The sequence below is a fragment of the Orycteropus afer genome, unplaced genomic scaffold, assembly GCF_000298275.1.
Source record: "Orycteropus afer afer isolate SDZICR_OR568_19922 unplaced genomic scaffold, OryAfe1.0 scaffold00123, whole genome shotgun sequence".
Classification (NCBI taxonomy): domain Eukaryota; kingdom Metazoa; phylum Chordata; class Mammalia; order Tubulidentata; family Orycteropodidae; genus Orycteropus; species Orycteropus afer.
The window spans coordinates 5,118,103-5,135,777 of NW_006921710.1; the positions used below are offsets into that span (position 1 = coordinate 5,118,103).

General features: G+C 51.2%; 1 protein-coding gene across 1 annotated transcript; it reads left to right on the top strand.

The window, feature by feature from the left end:
* The first annotated feature begins 49 nt into the window (after positions 1-49).
* On the top strand, positions 50-17,675 carry SH3GLB2 (SH3 domain containing GRB2 like, endophilin B2). Its single transcript, XM_007944242.2, has 13 exons — positions 50-112; positions 4,571-4,712; positions 5,720-5,848; positions 10,096-10,229; positions 10,870-10,962; positions 12,427-12,438; positions 13,187-13,249; positions 15,077-15,100; positions 15,710-15,799; positions 16,411-16,511; positions 16,859-16,873; positions 17,028-17,268; positions 17,568-17,675. The coding sequence occupies exons 1-13, from the start codon at positions 50-52 to the stop codon at positions 17,673-17,675; spliced, it is 1,215 nt and encodes a 404-aa protein (XP_007942433.1).

Below are 17,675 nucleotides of genomic sequence, written 5' to 3' on the forward strand. Positions count from 1 at the left end.
GCTGCCTGGCTGTGCTCGGGTGGAGCGCGGCGGGCGGTGCAAGCGCGCCATGGACTTCAACATGAAGAAGCTGGCGTCGGACGCGGGCATCTTCTTCACCCGGGCGGTACAGGTGAGGCCTGGCGCCGCGCGGTGCGCTGGACAGGGCGTCCTGGTTCCCGCACGGCCGGCTACCGGGGCCCGGATGTGTGCCGGGCGTGGCGCGTAGGGCGCTCTTGCAGCAGAACCCTGGGGGATACCGGAGAAGCCCCTCCAATGCAGCTGCCACCTTTCCCGCAGAGAAGACACCCTCATCCCACTGGAATTCCCACTGTTGCGCTGCCCAGAAGAGCGAGCGAGCCTGGGGCCGCTAGTTACACTGGCTGCACCCTCAGCGTGGCCCAGGGACGGGGCTGAGCCCGGCCTATGCTCTGCTACCTGGGGAAGAGGGATCCGAGCCCACCATTTCGACCAGCTCGGTTACCGCCCTCCCTGGCTTTTGCTCCATGCTCTGTGGGAGCCACGCTGAGAAGGGGAGAGGGCAGCAGGGGGCTCCTCCCTTTCGGTCTCTGCCCAGCCAGAACTCTGGCTTTGGCCAGGGCTTGTAGAGACCTGGGTCCTTGTCTAGGGACTCATGGGCCCCTCAAAACCCCTTCTCTGAGCCAGTCTCCACACCTGTGCAATGGGCTCGTGGTGCTATGATCTTTCAACACCTTTTTACACGCTTGGAGAGTCAGGCCAGAATCCAGGGGGGCTGTGGTTATTTCCTTTCTGTTCTCTGGGAGGCCTGTTTCCTCTTAGTCCTCAGGCCTGGCGAGTGATGGAGAGAGAGCTGAGGCCTAGCTGGGCCTCTTCTTGGGAAACTCCAGGCAGATGATGCTAGGATTGGAACCAGTCCTATCCATTGGAGGCCTGGGAGAGAAACTGAGGCAGCTTCAAGTCATGATATTGATCTGGAATCTGATATGGTTGTAAATGAGTGCTCCCTCCTGTGACCTTGGGAAAATGGCTTTCCCTCCTTGAGCCTCAGTTTCTCCATCTGAAAAACGGGATTATTAATAGCTCCCTGCCAGGATGAATATGAGGCTCCCATGGGACTGGGCATGTATGTGGTCACTGTAGGCCAGCTCATTGTTGGTGCTTGTGTGTTCAGTAGTGTGCTGGTGCATCACGTGACCTTGGGCAAGCGTCTTCCCCTCCCTGAGCCTCAGTCTCCCTGTCGGTAAATCGAGCGTAACGTTGTGCCTGCTTCAGATGGTGGCTGTGAACATTCAGTCAGATCTGGCAGGCAGGGGGGGTTGGCCCATTGCAGTGCTCTGGTCCTGTTGTTGTCCTTGTCCTTGTTGGCACTACTGAGCCTGGCCCGCCCTCTGTGGAGAAGCCCAGCCCCTGCCATGCCTCCCTCCTCTGTGAGGCTGTGTTTACTAGAAAGCCAAGTGTCCCCATGAGGATTAGTGTCCCAGTAGGTGAGGATTTGCAGCTCGGTTCTCCTAGCCTGCTGGGTGCCCCCAGTGCTAGTGGGGATGCCAGGACTCCAGAGCTCCTGGGATAGCCCCTGTCCTACTGGGAGGTGGGGAATCTACCCTAGCATTGGCATGGCAACTGAGATATCTCCTGCATCTGGGGAAGAACCTGATCTGCTGGTTCCTGCTCTACTGGGGCCTTAGCACCTGACCTGACATTGCCAGAAGAGCCCGGGAGTAGTGGTTGTGGTGGTGGAGGGGGGCGGGGAGCTTGGGCCCTATGGCTTCACTGCTGTCCCACACTGGAGTGGGAGCCAACAGTGCCCAGGCTCCAGCCTCCCAGAGTGGAGGAGGGAGCTGGAAGGGTTATAAATAGAGGCTTTCTCTGGCTTCAGACGCCCACCCCCTACTGCTACCATCTTGCAGGGAGCAGCCTTGGACTCTGCAGGCAGAGGCCTCTGAGCACCAGGCCCCTTCCCCGTGGCAGGGCTGGCAGGGCAGAGAGAGGGACTTGAAGTGTGACATGGGCAGGAAGGGACACACAGGGGACCTGCCAGAGGCCAGCCTGCCCAGGGGATAGAGTCATGAGCTGGGAAGCCCCTCCTAGCCCGCAGCTAGGAGGGGTGGGAGGAAGGCTCTTCATTATCAATACGTGGGCAGCTCCTCTGAGTACCTGCCACCCTGCCAGGCACCAGGGCATACTGGGTAAGCACTCAACCCCTCCACGTACCAGGGACAACTTGAAGAGCCTCATCTCTACCCCCACCCTGGCAGGCACAAAGCCATGGCCTCAGGATGAGAATTCCGAGGGTAGGATCCCTTTTGCATGGATGATTCTGGAATGCCTTCCAAGTGGGGAAAGTAGGGAAGGTTTTGTGAAGTTGGCCCAGGGAGAGTATTCAGGTGACGAGCACAGCCCAGGTGAGGACCTTGAGGCAGGAGAATGTAAGGCATGTTTGAGAATGAGTATGATGCCAGTGGGGGTGGACAGGAGAAATGATAGTGTGAGTACTATTAGTAGTAATAGTAGTGGTAGCAGTAATAATAAAGAGCTGACATACCACAGCAGCTCATCACCAGAGGGTGGCAGACGACTGTGGGGTGAAGGTACCTGTGAGGTGGGAGGAACAAGGTGGGAGGGGATGGGGAGGAGAGATGCTGAAGTGCCTGTTTTGCCAGGCTAGCCTGGGTTTGGAGATGTTGAGTACAAAGAATTTCTGGTACATCAGGGTAAGGAGGTCCCCAGGTAGCTTCTGGGAACCGAGGAGGGAGGTGAGAGAGGCATTTTATTCATCATAGTGATGATCTGATAGTACCAGCTAGTATCTATCAAGCCTGGACTGCGTGCCAGCCACAGAGCTAATCACCTCCACATTGTGTGACAGGTCCCGTTAGCCCCACTCTCTGGCTGACTTCACCTCTCTAACCCTCCAGATGAGTTTCCTCAAATAACAACAACAACAACACCCTCCCCCCAGGGCTGGGTGAGGTGAGGCCTGTTCAGGGCCTGGCTTCCAGCAGGGGGATGGGCAGGCCTGAGACCTGACCCAGGGAAACCACAGTGTGTGGGGGGAGCCTGATGCAGAAGAAGAGACAGAGGCAACAAGAGTGAGGGACGTAGAAGGAGGACCAGGAGCAGCTGGTCCCCAGGTGGGGAGCTGGAGGCTGTAATCCTGGTGGCCTAGCCTGCCCAGCCCTGCGGGAAGAAACCCAAGCTCTGCTACATAATTGATGGTTGCCGAGCAGCCCAACTCTGTCAGGCGCTTGCGTCCTGCTCCCCTAAGCTGGGGCAGCCCGGTGGCCTCTGGATTATTGTTGCTGCCCAGACCTCAGGAAGGACCTCCAGGCTCCGGGTTATGATGACTCTGCCTGAGTCCATCCAGCACAGTCCGGGTCCCTTGCTTAGCTTCAGTAACATCACTTATAAAATGGGAAACTTAATCCAGCCTGCCTTGGAAGGGTTGGAGGAGCCAGTACGGTCATCGGTATAAAGTACTTGAGTGGACCGAGCCATAGATGCGAGAGGCAGTGTCTCTTATTATTACTGGCCTTATCATGCAGGCCTTTTCTCTTTTGCTCTTTGGCTGTGATCCTGGGTGGGCCCCTTGCCCTGGCTAGAGAAGGTTTTGGTGTCTCTGTTTGGAAAATGGGGACATTGGTTCAAGGCCCATCTAGATCCGAGTTGCCAGAGTTTTGGGCTGGTTTCGGGCTGTTCCTCAGTGGAACAGCCCTGAGGAGAAACTCGTGTGGCATCCTGGTCCCTGCCTGGCCCTGTGGTAGGGTGGCCAAACTTCCTGGGCCCTGGCTATATCCAGCAGCTTGTCCCAGTGAGCTAGTGATGTGCCGTGTGTCATTTGGCTCTGCTCCCTCCCCACACATTCCCTGGCCCACAGGCCCTTCTTAGCAGCAGCAGCAGCACTCCTGCCTTCCACTGAATGCTGACTGTGTGTCAGAACCCAGCCTTAATGTCTTACTGTCATCTTCCTTATGCCATCTATACACCCTATGAAGGAGATGCTCTTATTAGCCCCAGTTTTCAGCTTAGGAGACCAGTGCTCAGAGAGGCAAAGCTACTTGCCCAAAGTCACACAGCTTGTCAATGGCAGAGCTGAGACTTGAAGCCAGGTCTCTGACTCCAGAGCCTGATTTCTTCCCACTCAATCCCTTAGCACCTCCTCCCTCAGAGGGCTCCCTGCTCCCTGTCGAAAACCCAGACCTCACTCCTTGCCCTGTTTGTTCCACGAGCCCTTTCCACCAAGTCCTTCTGCAGGGCCAGGGTGGAAGGACCCCTAAAAATGGGCTCCTGAGGGTTCCTTCCCCCTCTAAATTTATGCTGTATTTTGTATAAGTGTGCGTTTCTGGCAGAAGAGGGTCTATAGCTTTCATCAGATTTCCAGAAGAAGCTATGATCTGTAAACTTGAGTCCAAACAGAGGAACCAGCAGAGGCCCAGAGTGGGAGTGTAACTTGATCAAGGTCACAGAGCAGATTAGGAGCAGAGCAAGTCTCTTGACCTTGGGACCTGGGTTCTAGCTGGGAGCAGGAGTTGTGGGGGGAGCAACCCTCAGTCTACCTGTGTGCAGGCCTCTCTCTTTCTGAGCCCTCCCCTTCTCCGCCCTCCCCCTACAGTTCACAGAGGAGAAATTTGGCCAGGCTGAGAAGACCGAGCTCGACGCCCACTTTGAAAACCTTCTGACCCGGGCGGACAGCACCAAGAACTGGACGGAGAAGATCCTGAGGCAGACAGAGGTGTTGCTGCAGCCCAACCCTAGTGAGTAGACGGAGGCCGGCCCTCGAGGGTGAGGGTTGGGGAAGCTGGCCGGAGGCCAGGCCCCGCTGAGGCCAGGCAGGTGGGACTGCACAGCTGAGCAGGTAGGATTTGGGTTAGAACCTGGTGTGGGAAATGCTAGTTACAGAAAACAAGAGGCTCAGTGTTGGGCTCCACGGTGCTCTCTCTGGAGCAGTGAAGGAGCTAAGTTTTGCACGAAGGAGTTGAAGAAATAGCTGGAGACTATAACACACTTGGGAGGAAAGACAGGAAAACATAAACTCAGTCATTTTAGAGAAGTCAGTGAAGCCCAGATATGAAAAGAGGCTTGCCCAAAGTCACACAGCAAGCAAGGAGTGAGAACAACCAAATGGCAGGAGAACCCACAGGAAAGGGGGACATGGCATTGTGAGGTTTGTCTGCCTGTAAATCTGATGGGGTGAATCCCTTGAGGCCTTTTGGGGGCTAGGGCCAGGAAACTGTTCACGTGTGTATGTTGCCCAGTAAATCCATGTTGTAATGAGGAAGGCAGTGGACTGGCTTTGACTTTGGCCCTGTCCCCCCCAGCTGTGTGCCCTTGGGCAGATACTTAATATCTCTGAGCCTTTTCTTGTATAGCGTGAGGTGTTAGTAGTGCCAGTCTCACAGGTTTGAGGTGAACATGTTGTTGTTGTTATGTGCCGTCGAGTCGGCAACCCAAGGAGGGGTTGCTGTGAGTGGGGGCCGACTCGATGGCACATAACAACAGCAACAGCAACATCACTACTGAAGTAGATTGCCCAGTCTTCCTTCCAAGGAATGGCTGGTGCGTTTGAACCTCCAGCCTTCTGGTTAGCAATCAAGTGCCTTAGGCACTATGCTACCAGAGCATAGCAAGAGAATATTCCAAAGTCACCAGGCTGGGCGCTTCCATGGATAAGGCCTGATCTGGGTCTGTTTCTGTCTTCATGGCTTTCATACTTGGGCTTGGACCAAAGAGCCCTGTGGCTTTGATTGCTGTCTCCTCACAGGTGCCCGAGTGGAGGAGTTCCTGTATGAGAAGCTGGACAGGAAGGTCCCCTCACGGGTCACCAATGGGGAGCTGCTGGCTCAGTACATGGCAGAGGCGGCCAGTGAGCTGGGGCCCACCACTCCCTACGGTGAGCCAGATCCCATAGCCGAGCTTGGGGGATATAATCTCTGGCTCTCCATTTTTCCCTCCCTCCCACCCTCCATTTTTTCCATTATACAAATAATACCAGAATGTATCTTTATTGTAAAAACCCCAATCAATGCAGAAGAAAATAGTGAAAAATGGAAGTCTTCCTTACCCAGTTCTGGTTTGTTTGTGTGTTTTGATTGTGGTAAAACATCTGCCATTTTCGTCATTTTTACGTGTACAGTTCAGTGATGAATTATGTTCACCAGGTTGTATGACCATCACTGTGTGTGTGTGTGTGTGTGTGTGTGTTTATTGATTGTGATTTGGGTGAAGATTTACAGAACAAATTCACTTTCCATACAGCAGTTCACATATACTTTGTCTCATGACATTGACTACAATTTCCCACAATGCAACAGCTTCCCTCCTACTTCTTCCCGATAGTTACCTTTTCCCTGTGTCTATCCCTCCATGCACTCCTGCCCCCTGAGCTGTCTCCCTGTGCATACACAGTCCTTCTTTCTCACCATTTGTATTTTTTTATGTGATCAGACCATGTTTCCTAGTCTGCAACCTGATTTTTTAACTAGGCATTCTACTACAGATACCCGTTTACAGAAGCCTTTAGAGGTCCACCTTTTTTTTCCTTACCATTTTTAACAGTTTTTATTGAGGTATCATTTACAAGCCATTAAATACACCTATTTTAAGAGTGTAATTCAATGAGTTTTAGTAATTTTTCATAGTTATACAAACATCCGCACAATCAAGTTTAAAGAATATCTCACCCACCCCAAAAATACCCCGTGTCATGTCCGTTTACAGTCAGTCCCTACTCTCACCCACCAGTAATGTGTTTTTATCTCTATTTGCTTTTTCTGACCATTTCATATAAATGAAATATATAGTCTTTTGCATCTGACTTTTACTTAAGGAACTCAGGTGGTATAGTGGTAAGACGCTTGTCTGCTAATCGGAAAGTCAGCAGTTGAACATTTACCTGACATAGATACACTCCTTGGAGAGAACAATCATGGGAGAAAGAAGGGCTGTTTATGCATAGAGAGACAGCTTAGGGGGCAGGAATGCATGGAGGAATGGACACAGGGAAGAGGTGACTGTCAGGAGGAAGTCGGGGGGGAGCTGTTGCATTGTGGTGCATTATGGTCAATGTCATGAGACAAAGTATATGTGAACTGCTGGATGGAAAGTGAATTTGCTCTGTAAACTTTCACCCAAATCACAATTAAAGAAAAAGAAAGAAAGTCAGCAGTTCAAACCCACCAGCTGCTCCGCGGGAGGAAGATGAGGCAGTCTACATCTGTGAAGATCTACTGCCTTGGAAACCCAGTGGGGATCACTATGAGTCGTAATCAACTTGATGATGGTGGGTTTGGTCTTTCCCTTAGCATAATGTTTCGGCGGTTAGTCTGTATTGTAGCATATTTCAGGATTTCATTTCTTCTGATTGCTGACTTAATACTTCTTTATGTGGATAATACTGTGTTTTTTTGTCCATTCACCAGCTGATGGACATCTGGCTGGTTTTTCTATGAACATTTTTATACAAGTTCTTGTGTGGACATATGTTTTCAGTTCTCTTGAGTAAATACCTAGGAGTGGAAATGCTGAGTCATATGGTAAATTTGTTTAACATTTTAAACATAAAAAAGAAACTGCCGAACAGTCTTCTACAGTAGCTGTGTGGTTTTATATTCCCACCAGGAGTATGTTGTTTAATTTCCAAATATTGTGGATTTTCTGAGTTTTCTTCTGTTGTTGATTTCTAATTTGATTTCACTGTGATCAGAGAACACACTAGGTATGATTTTAATCCTTTTACGTGTATTGAGATTTGTTTTATGGCCTAACATATGGTCTATCTTGGAGAATGTTCCATGTGCACTTGAAAAATATGTTGTTACAGGGCGGAGGGTTACATAAATGTCATTTAGGTCTAGTTGATGGATAGTGTTGTTCCAGTCTTCTTTGTCCTTGCTGGTTTTGTTTTGTTGTCCCATTCATTATTATTATTTCTTTGGCTCCTTGTCTTCCCCTTGCCATTGGTGGAGGGGATTGGTCCCCTGGTAACCACAAATCTTTTGTCCCGATGGATGAGTTTTCCCATTCTAGTTAATTTATTTAAGTGGGATCGTAGCATACTTGTCTTCTTGTACCTGGCTTATCTCACTTAGCATCATGTGTCCAGCTTCATCTACGTGGTGACGTGTATACGTCCTGCATTTCTCTTTAGAGCTGAATAATACTTCATTGTGTGGATATGCTGCATTTTGTTGATCCATTCATCTGTTGATTTTCACCCTTTGGCTATTGTGAATAGTGTGAAGATGAACATTGGTGTACATGTGTCTGTTTGAGTCACTGTTTTCAGATCTTTTGCGTACATACCTAGGAATTACTGGGTCATAGGGTTTTCCTGTTGTTTTCCACAGTGCCGCATCATTTTACATTCCTACCAGCAGCGTAGGCGTGCTCAGATTTCTCCACATCCTCTGCAACATTTGATATTTTCTGTTTTTGTTTTGAAGTAATAGCCATCCTAGTAGATGTGAAGTGGTATCTCATCGTGCTTTGGATATGTTTCCCTAATGACACTGACGTGGGGCGTCTTTGCACGGGCTTCTTCCCTATTTTTCTGTCTTCTTTGGAGAAACGTCTAAGCCGTTTCTTTGTCCATTTATTAATTGGCTTATTGTTTGTTGTTAGGCTTTCAGAGTTCTTTATGTATTCTGGATAGTAAATCTTTATCTGGTACATGGTTTCCAAATATTTTCTCTCATTCAGTAGGATGCCTTTTCATTTTCTTGATAATGTTACTTGGTGTACAAAAGTTCTTAATTTTGATGAAGCCTGGTTTATTTATTTTTCTTGTTACTCGTGTATTTGGAGCCATATCTAAAAGGCCATTGCCTGGAAGAACACTCTGAAGTTTTACCCGTGTTTTCTGCTAAGAGTTTAGCTCTTTATTTAGGGGATTGATCCATTTTGAGTTAATTTTTGTATATGATATAACATGTGGGTCCATCTTGATTCTTCTGCATGTGGAAATCTAGTTGTCCATCACCATTTGCTAAAGAGACTGTTCTTTCTCTGTTGAATGGATTTGGCCTCCTGGTTGAAAATAAATGGACCATAGAGCTCCGGTTTTATTTCTGGATTCTCACCTCTGTTCCATCGGTCTGTATGTCTATCCCTATCAGTGTTTTTACTGTCAGAGCTCTGTAGTAATTTTGAAATTGGAAATGTGAGTTCTGCTACTTTTTTCTTCCCCCCAAGATAGTTTTGGCTTTTCCAAGTTCTTGTAATTTCTTATGGATTTGAGTATTAATTTTTCCATTTCTGCAAAAAAAGACTGTTGAAATTTTAATAGGAACTATACTGCATCTGTAGATCACTTTGGGTAGAATTAACATCTTAACAGTATTAAGTCTGCCAATCCATGAACAGAGTTTTTTTTTATATAATTTTTATTGTGATTTGGGTGAAAGTGTACAGAGCAAATTCCTTTTCCACGCAGCAGTTCATACACATTTTGTTTCATGACATTGACTGCAATTCCCACAATGCAGCAGCTCTCTTCCCACTTCCTGCCTGTAGTTACCTCTTCTCTGTGTCCTTTCCTATGCATTCCTGCCCCCTGAGCTGTCTCCCTGTGCAGATAACTGCCTTTCTGTCAATCCATGAACATAGAATTTTTTTTTCCATTTATTTAGCTTTTCTTTAATTTCTTTCAGCAGTGTTTCACAGTTTTTAGTGTAAAGGTGGTTTACTTCCTTGCCTAAACTTATTCCTAGATATTTTATTCTTTTACCGAGGTCCAGTATTTCTTCTTGAATAAAAACTTCATCATTTGTTATTTACTCTGGTCAATTTCCAGAGTTCTGAAATGGTTCTTTTTTTGACAGTTTTGTACAGTGTTGGTACTGCTTTTTGGGAGAGGACTTGTCAAGCTTTTCCTTCTGCCATTACAGAGGCACACCCCCCCACCTCAGGTTTTTTTTTTTAAGACTACAGAGTACTCCAGTTTGGGGATGTCCCGCCATTTATTTGTCTGTCCTCAGTTGATATCCACTTTTTGCCTCCACTTTTTGCCAGGCAAACCATTCTGCACTTAGCATTCTTGCCCAGACTCCTTCAGCATGTCTTTCTAAGCTATCTCCTGTTTCCTGGGGTCACACAGCCTCAGCCTGGCCCTCTGCTCACCTCTCAACCCTGTTTTCTCAGGGAAGACACTAATCAAGGTGGCAGAAGCTGAAAAACGCTTGGGAGGTGCTGAGAGGGACTTTATCCACACAGCCTCCATCAACTTCCTCACGCCCCTGCGCAACTTCCTGGAAGGAGACTGGAAGACCATTTCGGTGAGGGGTCTTGGGCCACTCAGTTTCTTTCTTTCCTTTTTAAAATTTTGATTTGGGTGAAAGTTTACAAAGCAAATTCATCTTCCATACAGCAGTTCACATACACTTTGTCTCATGACATTGACTGCAATCTCCCACAATGCAATAGCTCTCCTCCTACTTCCTCCCCATAGTTACCTCTTCCCTGTGTCCTTCCCTCTCATGCATTCTTGCCCCTAGAGCTGTCTCCCTGCACATATACAGCTCTTCTATTCTCCCATGATTGCTCTCTCCAAGGAGTGTATCTAGGTAATGTAAATGTTCAGCTCATATCCCTGTCTTTTGTTTGGTTGGAAGCCACAGGAGTGTGTTCAATTCCAGGCCTGAAGGGCAATTAGGTCTTGGGTTCCATTTGGCCATTTAGTTTCTTGGTAATGTAATAGCCCTTTCCTTTGACCTTCTGAGCACAGATTCTCCTCCCCTTGCTGGGGCCTCCCCAGACTTGTCTGCTGTGGACTGAGTGACCTGGAGTAGATATCTTCCCCTCTGTGAGCCCCCCTGTCTTTACAAGATGGTCTTGAGGGCCATGTTGCCATAGCCAAAGGTCTGTAGCAGACTCAGGGCTGCTCAGGGTCTCACTGTTCCATTCCCCAACCTGCAGAAGGAGAGGCGGCTCCTCCAAAACCGGCGCCTGGACTTGGATGCTTGCAAAGCACGGTTGAAGAAGGCCAAGGCCGCTGAAGCCAAAGCCACGGTAGGTGTCCCCGCTGGGCTCCCAGCCCCACCAGACTGTGGCTGGAACCACAGGGGCGTGAAGGGACTTAATGTGTGGCATGTCCTCTCTCCTCTCTCTCTGCCTGGAGTGGCCTGGCTGGGGGACGTTGGGCTGGGCTGGCCACTTCAAGTCATGCCTGTCTGCCCTCCACCCCTAAGGGAACCCTGGTGGCCCCAGAGCTCTGGGCCCCAAGGCAGTCATTTATGGGGTAGGTGGACCAGCAGTACCCCCATCTGGGCCCAAGGCACCCCACAACCTTCCCAGACAGCCAGTTGGAGTCTCTCGCATGCCCCTCCCCCGCCTTCCTTGTATGCTCTGCTTTCTGTCCCAGGCTCTGCCCGGGCATGCCACCCCCTTACTAACTCTTCCACCTGCTGCTTGAACGCTGGAGCCCTGGTGCCCTGTCCTCAGGCTCCCCTGCCATGATGTGGAGAACCTTGGAGCTGACCACCCACCTACTCAGGGCATGTCTGAGGGACTCTTTTAAGAGCCCCATGAGATTGGACTAGGCCTAGATTCCCCTTTCACTCCCTGAGACCTGTTCCACCTGGCTGGACTGTGGGACATAGAGCGTGGAATGCTCCAACTAGGACCAGGCCCAGGATTAGGAGAGCTGGACCCAGGTGGGCATAGCCCTGCGATGCCAGGCTGCTTAGTGGTGCGGTGATTTGAAAATCATCCCACACCCTGAGGAGGTCCAGACTGTGCTAAGGAAACTGCCCCCATGTCTGCCCAGCTTCTTGGCCGAAGAAGGCCTGACCCTACCTAGACTCATAGTTGCCCATGAGAGACCGAGCCCCAAACCTTCCTTTTGTTCCCTCCCACAGCATGACCTCAGAGACCTGGGGCTACTATGGACCTGTGCTGCCTCTGACGAGAGTCATGGGCAGGCTCTCAGCTCATGTAGGCATATTCTGTCCAAGTTGGAGGCAGGGGCTCAGCTACTGGAGTCTGTTGGGGATGGCTAGGTGATCCAGTGGTGTTTGGGATGACCTCTTCTAAGTCATCTGGACAGGACAATCTCTCCCTGTCACTTGGGGCTAGATAGCCTGTCCCCAGTAATTTGGCCAGAACAACTTCTTCCACCTAGCAGACTAGGGTAGCCTTTCTTTAGTCACTGGAGTGGCATGAACTCTTCTTCAGTTGGTTAGCCTAGTCTCATAACTTTTGGTGAGGCCAGGAACCCTCTCTACAGCTGGGAGCCAGGCAGCCCCAGCTACAGCATCCCAGAGGATTCAAGCCAGGCAGTTCTATCCCTAGTACCCAGCCCCAAGCACACACAAGCACATATCAGAACTCCCTCCAGAAGGTGGGGTTATGTCATCTGTCTGCCTAGTGTCCCCTTTCACTGGGGCCTGGGGGGCCTGCTCCCACCTGCACTTGTGGACTCACTAACTCTTTGTTTTTGTTCTTTTCTGTTCTGCTTTGGGTAACTTGGCTCAGTGTGAGGGAGATGTGAGTATACCTGTCCCACGTGCTGTGCTGCTGCTTGACTTGCCCATCTTGTCCTTGGGCCCACAGGGTGGTGACTGGCCCAGGGCACATCCTGGGGGCATTTTGCAAGCAGCTGGTCTCCCCACCAGAGCCTCTACCATGCATAGCCTCTGGTTTGGGGGGAATGCTGGGCATTGGAGCCTGTGGGTCAGCTTTTTGCAAATGTTGAAACCTGTCACTCTGTCCATCCATGCAATCATCTGTCCACCCTCATTGTGGGGGAGGGGTCTGGTCCTTGATGCAGGAGCGAGAGATGTGATGTGTGGCAAATCTGGGATGGAGAAAGCTACGGTGGGGGCAGGTTTTATTGGGGGACTGTGGCTGTAACTGGGGTGTCTGAATGAGACTGGTCAAGGAGGAGGGGGCCATGACCTGTGGGCCGGACCCAACCTTTGGCTTAACCAGGAGTAGGGATGCTGACAGCAGCCATGAGCTGGCTCTTTGCCACATCTGCTCATGGGGAATCCCTGTCCATGTCCCCCTACTTTGTCTTTGTCTTGACTTATCCTAAGCCCCACTCTGTCTCCAGGAGGTTGGAGTGGGGAGAGAGGTTTCCATGTTGTGTTTGTGTATAGCCTCCTGTCCCTGGGGCTGGGGGTTCCTGGCATCTCCCTGTGGGAGACTCTGGGATGGCCTTATGGCCTGAGCCCTGGCTCCAGCCCCAGCCCAGCGTGACCCTGGCCCCTCCGTGAACTCTGTTCCCCGCCAGACGGTGCCTGACTTTCAGGAGACTAGACCTCGTAATTACATTCTCTCGGCCAGCGCCTCCGCGGTAAGCGCCCCCACCCACCCCACCCCCAGCCGCCTCTCCTCCCACATCCCACTCCCACATCTGGCCCCGATTGCCCAGGAAGCAGGGGCTGGAGGGTAAGGCAGGGGCACTGCACATCTGGATGGGCAAGGCCTGAGGCTGGGGGAAGCAGTAGGGGGAAAGGGGAAGCAGCAGCTCCTATTTCTACCCGCCTATCTGTCCTCCATGCCTCGTGACCATGTTGCTTGACCTGCTTCTCCCGACAAAATGCTGAGGAGGAGCCAGTTAGACTGAACAGTGTGGTGAACATAAGACGACAGTTGTCCCATCTCCAGGGGGTCTGACACTCTGCCCGCCCCCGTTCACCACAACCCTGAGCAGCTCTCACCAGTCCCCACCTCTGCGCCTGTCTCCACTCACTGCCTGCTGAGTGCCAGGCCTTGTGTGGGCCCTGAGGATAGAGAGGAAGAGCCTGGGCCCTGCTTTCCAGGAGCTCACAGATCTCTAAAGCCAGGTGATAAGGATGACCACTGGTTCACCAGCTGCCTTTGTACCACATCTGCTCCGTGGAACCCTGAGGCGGCCTTAAGAGTGAGCAGGGAGAGGGAAGGCATTGCAGGTGCCAGGAACAGCTTATGCAGAGGCCCAGAGGTTTGATAAGAGAGTGTGCCCAAGAATGACTGAGGCTGAAAGTGTAGGGGAAAAGAATGGATAGTGGTGGGAGGTGGGACAGAAAGTGGTCAGGGGCTGGGTTATGAAGGCTTTGAATGTCTTGGTGTTTTGTTTTTGTTTCTGGTTTTTTTTTTTTTTTTTTACAGCACTGTTGAGACACTTGGTATTTACTCTTTAGAGTTTGGGAAATAGGCTGATCACATCACGCCTATCACAACCACTGCTGTGCCTTTTCTGCCTCTCTGTTCTTCCATTTCCCTCCATGGTGATCTTCTCGTAGACCCCTGCGAGACTCATTTCTGTCATAAGCATGTTGACATGTCTTTTCCTCGTGCAGTCATTCACTAGCTGCGAATTGTCCCTCAAGAGTGCCAACCATAGTTCAGTAGGCCCTATTAGGTCACATACCTTGTTTTTATAAACAACGAGGAGGACGGACATCTCTGTCCACAGGGACTGGCCTTGTTTTGCTTTGTGTACTTCAGGTTACTGTCTTAGGGTAGATTTTTGGAAGTAGGTAGGAGAAATGGGTCTACTAAGTCATGGTGGGGGGAGGGGGGATTTTTCTTCTTTAGACTTTGGATGACACTTCCTGCCCTCCTTCCTGGTCCGAGTGGGAGGAGAAATATCCTGGCGGGTGGAGACTGCCCTGTTTTTTTCTTTTGCCACTGAACCCCAGTGTGACTCAGGCACGAGGCTGTCTTTCTCTGCCGAAGAACAGAAAGGTTCAGTGACTGGCCCAGGGTCACATGGTCCTGCCTCCCAGCCCACCAGCTTTAGCCAAGTGACAGGGTGTCAGGGTGGAGTGGTGGGGGACAGTTGGTCTCCCTTGAGACCCCAGTCCGAGATGGGGCTTACACTGTAGGCGAGACATGGGAGAAACACAAGCAGGACTTCCCAGCTGGCTGTTCTCCCCCTCCCTGCATGTGGCATGTCAGACTAGACTGTGGTGTCAGTCCCTGCTCATACCAGGCCTCATGCCAGCCTCAGCTCCTGGTTTGATGGGTGAGGATTATGTGGTGGGAGGTGTAGAGGGAAGGGGTGGGAAGAGGTTGGGGTCTCTGGGAGCTGGGGCAGGGCATGGGCTCTGGGGTTAAGCTGTCCACCCCTCCCCGCCTTGCTGACTGGTGCCCACCTCCCCTCCCCTGCTGACTGGTCCTGTCGTGGTCTCTGCAGCTTTGGAGTGATGAGGTGGACAAGGTGAGTAGTACTGGGCTTGGGGGAGAGGGCTAGCAAGGGGTAGGGAATAAGGGTCCAGGCACACCTACAGCTGTAGGAATGAGGTCTGGTTTCTAGTTCTGGGCTCTGCCCATACATGAGGTCCGTCTCTGGACCTCATTTTCCCTCTGTACAGAAACTTTTACTCCACAGAGCCTGGCAGCACACAGTAGGCACTCAGGAGGTATTTGCTAATTGGGGATTATCCCCCTAATGGGTGGTAGTTTCCAAAGAGGAAATGAACAGGTATGCTCATGGCAAAGCACAGAAGGGCCCGTTGCTGTAGCTGCTGGTCTCATGGATCCACCAGCTCAAGGGGGACCTTCCTGAGTGGGCTTGCAGCTTCTCCAAGGGTTAGGGTTCCTGAGCTCTGGTCTGGGCTCCAGGTCTGATGTCATGGGTGGAAAGTGCACCCACACACCCCAGATACCAGTCTTCACCCTTAGGGGCAGTGACATCCTGAACATGGAGGGGAAGAGGAAGCTGTTCCCTGGTGGGCCTAAGGGCCCTGGAGAAGGATGATGGGAGGAAGGAAGCAGGGAAAGGTGAGTCTTGCTGTCACACACATTCTCAGTGTCCTGCCCTTCCCAGGCTGAGCAGGAGCTCCGAGTGGCCCAGACAGAGTTTGACCGGCAGGCAGAAGTGACCCGTCTCTTACTGGAGGGAATCAGTAGCACTCATGTAAGTCTTGCCCCCAATTCCTCCTTTTTTAATTTTATACATATATACATATGTATATACACACATATATATATTTTGTTGTTGTAGAGAATATATGTAGAACATACACCAATTCAGTAATTTCTACCCCAGTTCCTCTGATCACTGTCTTTGTGCCACCCCTCAATGTACTTGAATCTTAGAAGATGGGAAAAGAGTGCTTGATGGTATGGTGTTTAAGGGTATAATCTGAGTGTTACCCACAGATGCCCTTGGGGCTGGAAATGCTGCTTTTAGCAGAGCAAGTCCTGAAGGATAGTGTTATCTCTGTCTTCTAAGGAAGCAGGAGACTTGAGGAGAAGAGATTGGAATGCTGGTCTAGGATCTGGCAGAGGATGGGGTGGCAAATCCAAAAAGTTGGCAGTTTGAAAATAGCAGATACTCCGTGGGAGAAAGGTGGTAGTCTGCTCTAATGAAGATTTTGCCTTGGAAACCCTATATGGCAGTTCTCCCGTCTTGTAGGGTTGCTTTGAGTTGGAATCAACTTGAGAGCAACACGTTTTATTTTGAAGATATACCCCCCAGCCCCATGGGCAGATACTGGAAGTCATCACCGGGCCTCTTCCCCACAGGTGAACCACCTTCGCTGCCTCCATGAGTTCGTCGAGTCTCAGACGACTTACTATGCGCAGTGCTACCGCCACATGCTGGACTTACAGAAACAGCTGGGCAGGTGTGGGTGCTGGGCCAGACACCACTGAGTCCACTTGGGGCAGGCGGGGGGCATGAGTTGGCTTTCAAATTCAAAGGCAGCCCAGTCTCCTTTGGACATGAACCTTTTACCTGAGCTCAGAAAGCTCTCAGCTGAGCCTCTTACTCTCTGATGGGTGTCATCATGTCCCTCTCTGGGCCCTGGCACCTCATTAGTATGGTAATGGGTAGCTGGGCTTCATGAGCTGTGAGTACCCCGGGGCTCTAGGACCAGTCCCAGGAGAATGCTGGGGGTGGGTGGAGAGGATGACAAGGTAAGGGGGCAGCACATCTCATTTTTTCACCTTGCTTTTCCCTTCATGCTTCCAGCTCTCAGGGAGCCATGTAAGTAGTAGAGTGGGGTCTCCGAGACTGGGGAAGGGGTTCTGGGGCAGTATGAGTGGGCCCAGCTAGTATTTTGGGGCAAGAGGGATGCCCAGGGCTGACTCAGAGAGAGATGGCTTCCAATGTTGAGACATGTCCCTCCTCTCCTTCCCAGATTTCCAGGCACCTTCGTGGGCACTACAGAGCCTGCCTCCCCACCCCTGAGCAGCACTTCACCCACCACCACTGCAGCCACGATGCCTGTGGTGCCCTCTGTGGCTGGCCTGGCCCCTCCAGCGGAGGCTGCTCTCTGCTTGGAGGAAGTGGCTCCACCTGCCAGCGGAACCCGAAAGGCCCGTGTGCTGTATGACTACGAGGCAGCTGACAGCAGTGAGCTGGCGTTGCTGGCTGATGAGGTGGGCCTGGGGGCTACAGGGGGTGGGAGGAAAGGAAGAGTCAGCAACTGCAACTGAGGGCATTGGGCCTGAAGACTCCAGTCTCTGAGGGGCCCTGGGGGGTAGAATATGAGGAGGGTGGAGGGAGGCACACGTTCTAATCTGCCGTGTCTCCAGAGTGGGTGGGGAGGTGACTGCCCTCGCGTCACTAGATGTGGATACCCGTGTGTCATGAGAGTCTCAGCTCTGTCCCCTCAGTCTGGTGGCCAGTTCTGCCTTTGTCTGGGACCTTGACACAGCTCTCTGTCCTCCCTCTTCAGCTCATCACTGTCTACAGCCTGCCTGGCATGGACCCTGACTGGCTCATTGGTGAGCGAGGCAACAAGAAGGGCAAGGTCCCTGTCACCTACTTGGAACTGCTCAGCTAA

Excerpts from the sequence above, each read along its gene's own strand:
- SH3GLB2 (XM_007944242.2), top strand. The coding sequence starts at position 50 with ATGGACTTCAACATGAAGAAGCTGGCGTCGGACGCGGGCATCTTCTTC. Across the intron at positions 113-4,570 it reads TCTTCACCCGGGCGGTACAG|TTCACAGAGGAGAAATTTGG; the intron begins GTGAGGCCTGGC and ends CTCCCCCTACAG. Across the intron at positions 13,250-15,076 it reads TCTCGGCCAGCGCCTCCGCG|CTTTGGAGTGATGAGGTGGA; the intron begins GTAAGCGCCCCC and ends TGGTCTCTGCAG.